At 49.1% G+C, this 6,000-nt stretch overlaps 1 protein-coding gene across 1 annotated transcript in view; it reads right to left on the reverse strand.

Moving 5' to 3' along the window:
* METTL24 (methyltransferase like 24) overlaps nucleotides 1-4,540 on the reverse strand; it is a 95,926-nt gene extending 91,386 nt beyond the window's left edge. Inside the window, exon 1 of the mRNA XM_073893774.1 lies at nucleotides 4,216-4,540. Within this exon, the coding sequence (XP_073749875.1) occupies nucleotides 4,216-4,533 (318 nt within the window). The 5' untranslated portion in view covers nucleotides 4,534-4,540. The remainder of the gene's footprint in view (nucleotides 1-4,215) is intronic.
* Between the last annotated feature and the right edge of the window lie 1,460 nt (nucleotides 4,541-6,000).

Consider the following 6,000-nt stretch of genomic DNA (forward strand, 5'->3'; position numbering starts at 1 on the left):
CTTAGCAGGGAGTCTGCTTGAGATTCTCTCTCTCCCCCTTGCTCTGCCCCCACAAATAAATAAATAAAATCTAAAAAAAAAAAAAAAAAAAGGAAGCACAAATCATGGAGACCATATCTTAGTCCTCCACAAATGCCCCCCACAAAGAACTTCACCCATGTCATCACAGTGAGAAAAAACAGAAAGAAACAAGAGAGGAGGAAGAGGAAAAAAATGACAGGGAAATGTTTATGTATGTGTGGTGTGCAGATTTGGGAGCCTAAGAGCTCTGACGGAAGGCTTCTGTATAGACAAAAATGCATGGGTTCCAGGGTAGTCCTAATCCAAAAAGGCAGTATTTATCCATCATGCCCCCATTTGACAATGCTCTAAGGTAACCACCTCTGCTGGGAAAGAAGTAATATTTAGAGCTAGTTCTTGCATGGCTGGGTGAAAGAAGGGGAGGAAGAAAGAGGGAAAGAATTATATGAGACTACACTTCACTTCTCTTTTTTATAACAGATTATTTTCTTTAAGAGAAGCATAAGCTGTGATTAAAGTGGCAATATAATTGCTGAATTTTTGTGCCTCTACCACCTGCAAAGGAAGCACGTTGACAAGAAACCCTCAGCAACCCAATTATTTCATGCAGGTTTTCATCCACCCCAAAAGCCATCCTCAAAATAGAACAGAACTTTTTCTCCTTCGCCAATCTGGTAGGTGCCTTCCACAAAGTAACCAAGAACTAAATCACATTGTTTACCACTATTCTCAACAAACAAAATTTTAAATAAAATGAGGTCCAAGGTTTTTAATACATAACTTTCAAACTTTCATTATATCAATTATGTAATGGCACACTGAGCTTACATTTCACATCTTGATAGGAGGCTAAAAAAGGAACAAGATTTGTCTTCAGGGAGATAAGAGATCTCAAACTCTGTTCCCAGAAGTGGGAGAAGAGATTAGATAACTGGTCTTTTCAGTTTTGAGGAACATTATAATTCAATTGAAAAAAAGTGGGAAAATGAAACAATTTCAAGATTCCCACTATCTAGGAATGTGAGGAAGTTAGAATGTATATCTTGAAAAAAAGTAAATAAAAAAAGGAAATCCAGGGACAATTCTTCCTTAGGAGGCTAAAAAATTAATATTTTAAAAATAGCAATAAACTCAGTTCCTTCTTATACATTTTTAACAAGACATTTAGAGTTACTCATAATAGGCTGAAATGGTAAGATTCTTATATTTTTTTTTACATATCAGTGTCTCAGGAGTAAGCATTTCCTAGGGGTCACTCTGGGAAATACAATCCTTTCCGTCAGGCACAACTGCGGGAACAAAACATTCAATCTGAAATGGATTACCAGGTCGTAGCATGTACAAAGCAACTCACAAATCAGAATGCATTTCTGTTGTCATTCCCAATCGGGGAAAGATCAGCCTGGAAGGAAGTAGGACTGATATGGGAAGGTTTCCAGGCGATGACCCCTGACCTGAACGTTCAAGGATGGAAAGGGCATGAGTCATAGGAAAGGAGGATAGGGGCCCCCCACACACACAAGTAAGAGAATCAGCATAAGCCAAAGGAATGGAGATAAGTTACAACAAATAACATTTGGGGAACGACTGAGGCTGAAGACTCAAGACAGATGGGTGAACATTAAAGCTACGATTATTGAGTGCCTATAACATACTAGACTCTAGGCATATATTTCCTTTTGTTTTTTCTAATTTAGTTTTAATAAAACAGAGCCCCAGGGCTCAGACCCAGGTGGCTCATTTCTATTAGCCACCCTCACTCCCTAGTTGATCTCTACAGCCTCATGGCCTTAGTCCCACTTGTACACTGATGACTCCCACATCTCTATCTTTAGCCTCGATGTTTCCTCCAACCCCAGACTCATATGTCCAACATTTCCACCTGGATGTCTACAAGATATCTCAAATTCAAAATATTTAAAACCAACCTCCTGATTTCTGTCCAGCCGCCCCCCCCCCAAAAAACAAAAGCTGAACAATAACAAAAACTTCTCCTCCCTCCCTCATCTTCAAAATACATCCAGAATCAGACCACTCCTCACGCCTCCACCTCTACCACCGCCTGAATCACAGCAGCAGACTCCTAAAGGGGATGGACATGAACTTCCCCTCGAGTGACCCTCTGAGTCTGTGCATTCCAACCCTTCGCATTTGCAGGACAGGCTCCAGTTACAGATACTGTTGTCTGAAGTGGAGACCAAGATTTAAGAGTGATTCTTGGACAGGTGACAACAGAAACAACGGAGGCTGAGGGCGGATATGAGAGGAAAACTACAGGGTAGGGTTGAAGGGACATCTGAGGACATGGAGAGAAACAAAAGAACTTGAACTTTTAAGAAATATCGGGTCTTAGGTCAAACGTCCCCTCACGGTTAGCCATTTTTGACTCCTCAGCCAGAGTTCAAGACTTAAGTACAGCATTGGTCACATTACTGGAGGCCTAAGCTGAGTGCCTCCGTCAGCGGACTTTGAACTCATTTTGTGCCCCCAGCACCTGAGGCAGCTTCTGGGACCTGGGAAGCCCTTGGCAAAGGTGGGCTGGCGGCATAACATGGTGCCATGGAAAGTGCATTAGGAGCATGAAGAAGGGAGTGGAAGAACAAATTAAGACTTTACTTGGGGGCGCCTGGGTGGCTCAGTTGGTTAAGCGACTGCCTTCGGCTCAGGTCATGATCCTGGAGTCCCGGGATCTAGTTCCGCATCGGGCTCCCTGCTTGGCGGGGAGCCTGCTTCTCCCTCTGACCCTCCCCCCTCTCATGTACTCTCTCTCTCTCATTCTCTCAAAATAAATAAATAAATCTTTAAAAAAAAAAAAAAAAGACTTGGGGGCGCCTAGGTGGCTCAGTTGGTTAAGCGACTGCCTTCGGCTCAGGTCACGATCCTGGAGTCCCAGGAAGTCCCAGGTTCGAGTCCTGCACTGGGCTCCCTGCTCAGCAGTGAGACTGCTTCTCCCTCAGACCCCCCCCCCATGCTCTCTCTATCTCATTCTCTCTCTCAAATAAATAAATAAAATCTTTAAAAAAGAAAAAAAAAGACTTTACTTGCGAAGTGAGGTTTCAGAGACAGAAAAAAGTATTTGAGTTTATCCAGGAAGATAACACCAATGGCCGGGTGGGTACAGCAGTGGTATGGCACATCAGAGGCAAGGCTTGGGGGAAAGGAAAGCAGGGGAAGAAATGGTGGGGTGTGATACCAAAAAGTAGGTTAGACTGGGAAGCTAAAGAAAGCAGCAGAGTCAAAAGAAGAGTTTTCCCTCTCCCCAAGAAGCGCATGGTGGGGGACAGGAGATGTTTAAAAGAAAAAAGGATGAGCCCCCCCCCGACAGAGGTTGCCCTAGAAGATGCAGTTAGGGTTAATGGGTTATGAGGCCCAGGCCAGCTCATACCTGCAGTTCTTAATCTTTTCATCCCCAAGTACCTAGTAAGTTACTGAGCTCTAAAAGGAGGGTAGGAAGCCAGAGGCTTAACAACCAACCAGAGGTTAAATTTGAACCACTCACTTGAGGTGTGAGTCAAGAAGTTAATGCGGTAGGAAGAGCAACACTGTCGAGTGCTGTAAGACAAACCTAGGTTATGACTTCAGTCCTCGAGGTTCCCATTCACTTCCCATCAAGAGGTGCTGGGGCTCGGCTTCTCACCCCGCGCCAACCACCCTGCCAACATCTGCGGTGGAACTCAAGGGAAATTAGGCTGGAGAGTGGCTCTCCGTCACAGTGGATCTCCATCACCGCGATGAAGGTAGAGTGGAAAGGCCACTCACAATGGCTACCCAGCCTGCTTTGTCCGGGCCTCAAGGGGCCGATGGGAAGCACAGAATATAAACAAAACCCCAACACCTTTCTTTTCCTTTCCCTGCCCAACACTCATACCCTCTCCTCACTAAAATGTAAGCTCCTTGAGAGCAGGGCTTGGCCCTTCATGGCTGGATGCGCACCTAGCAGGGGGCCTGGCACGCAATGGACGCTCAGCAGATATTGGTGGAATACTGAACGGACTCGGCTCAGTCCCGCTTCATTACGTCTGGGCATTGAAGGATGCCACCGCTGGAGCCGCCAGAGAGGGCTGAGGTGGGAGAAGCGGAAGACTTCCCTGAAAGTCCCAGTGGGGCGGCCTGCGGCGCCGAGCGGAGGGCTCTGAGCACGTCGAAGAGGGGGATTCGACTGTCAGGCCCAAGACTGCACTGTTTGCCACTGACCTTCCGGCGGGGACTCCCGCGCGGGACGCAGCAGCCCGGCTCCGGCGTCCGGCTCCCGCCGCCCTCCGGAGGCGCTCGGCGCCCGCTGCGCACGTAGGTCACCTGCCTCCTGCTGGCGCCGCGGGGCGGGCCGGGCGCGGGCGGCAGGTGCGGCCCCGGCGGCCGGGGAGCCGGGCCCGGCGGGGCGCTGCGGGCCGGGGGCCGGGGCCCGGAGGGCCGTAGCTCCGCGCACAGTCGCAGGCCGAGCAGCAGCGCGGCGCCGAGCACACACCGGGGCAGGGCGCCGCAGCCCCTCCCGGACGGCCTCTCCCGCGCCATGGCGCGGGGCCGGGCCCGGGGCTGCGCTCCGCGGCCGGCGGCGGGGAGGTGGCCCGGCTGGCCCGAGCCGCCCACGGTGGGAACTCCCCCGCGGGCCGCGGCGCGGGCTCGGACCCGCCTCCCTCCCTGCGGTCCAAGAAAGCCTCGGCGTAACCTTATCCTGCCCGGCCGAGCGCGCCCGGCCGCTGGAAGGGGCGAGGGGCGCCGGGCCGGGCGGGGTCGCGGGGGCGCAGGCGGCTCGGCCGGGCCAGAACCCGAGCCCTGGGGCGGTGGGGGGAGGTCCCCGAGGGGGCGCCCTCCACCCCGGCCTCCAGAGCCTGGAGGAGTTGGAAAAGCTACATGGCCAGAAAAAGCGCATTCCTAACGGGGTCCTGGGTGGTAACTTCATTTTCTAGTATTAGTATTGTTGGAGAAACACAAGAGGATAGGTGAACTGCCAGATTTTGCTACAAGGAACAAGTTCTGATTGTCAAGCAGTTTGTGCCATTAAGGATTAAACTACTTCGCACTTAGGCTCAGGTTTACAACTTCCCCCCCGTCAAGAAAGAAGGGAGGGGGAGGAGAGAATAGCACCCGATACCGAAAAATCAAATTAGAGTTATTCCATTTCTAAATTCTGCCTGAAGCCAATCCATGCTTTCTCTCCGTGTTATGAAATGTGTGGGGGTGAAGGAGAGGGAAAGAGCCAGCGAAGACATCTGACAGCAGAGAGGGAGAACAGAAGTTACCATGGCATGATGTAAATCAAATTAATTTAGCTCCAAACACACACCTCCCTGCTGTCTTGCAGAGATACAGAAGGACAAATTTATCTTTCGGCAAAATGCTCCCCAGCTGGTATTTCCATCAGCACCTTGACCTTAATTAATCAGGCTGAACGCTCACAGCCTGAAGTCGGTGTTAACTGTTCATTTTCAATTGTTAGAATTCTTTCCCACCACCTATTTGAGGTTTGGGCTTGGGGTTTAGGTTTGGATTTGGGTTTGTTTTCTTTAGCTGTGGCCACTTCTTTTTATGCTCTACACTTTTATTTTCCATACTTCTACAGGAACTACCCCTGCTGACCTATCCTCTTCCCGAACAGCCTAAGGCATGGACACAGAAACCAAATATAGAGCCCCCTCCCTCCACTCCCTGCATCTCAGGAATTTTCCATAAGGAGCCTTCCTCTCTAAAATCTAACTTAAGAAAGACCCAATCTATTCTTTGCACTGTACAAAGCACTTGGGCTATTTCTCTACCTCTAACAACCCAATCTAGTCCATTCCCTGGGCCACACCAGTCCTCAGGCTCCTGAGTGTTTCATTACAAGTGACTTTTGTTTTTTTCTTAGATGCAGCCCTCAGGCTATTGCAGATTGGCTTTGTTTTAAAGAATCCAAGCAAGTACATTTTCCCTGACCCAAATTTTTAGAGAAAACCTCACATCCTGTGACTATTTATTTATTATTATTTGTGAGTAAAGTGA

This window comes from Callorhinus ursinus, unplaced genomic scaffold, assembly GCF_003265705.2.
Source record: "Callorhinus ursinus isolate GAN/ISIS: 27379988/994484 unplaced genomic scaffold, GSC_fseal_2.0 scaffold6, whole genome shotgun sequence".
NCBI classification, from domain to species: Eukaryota; Metazoa; Chordata; class Mammalia; order Carnivora; family Otariidae; genus Callorhinus; species Callorhinus ursinus.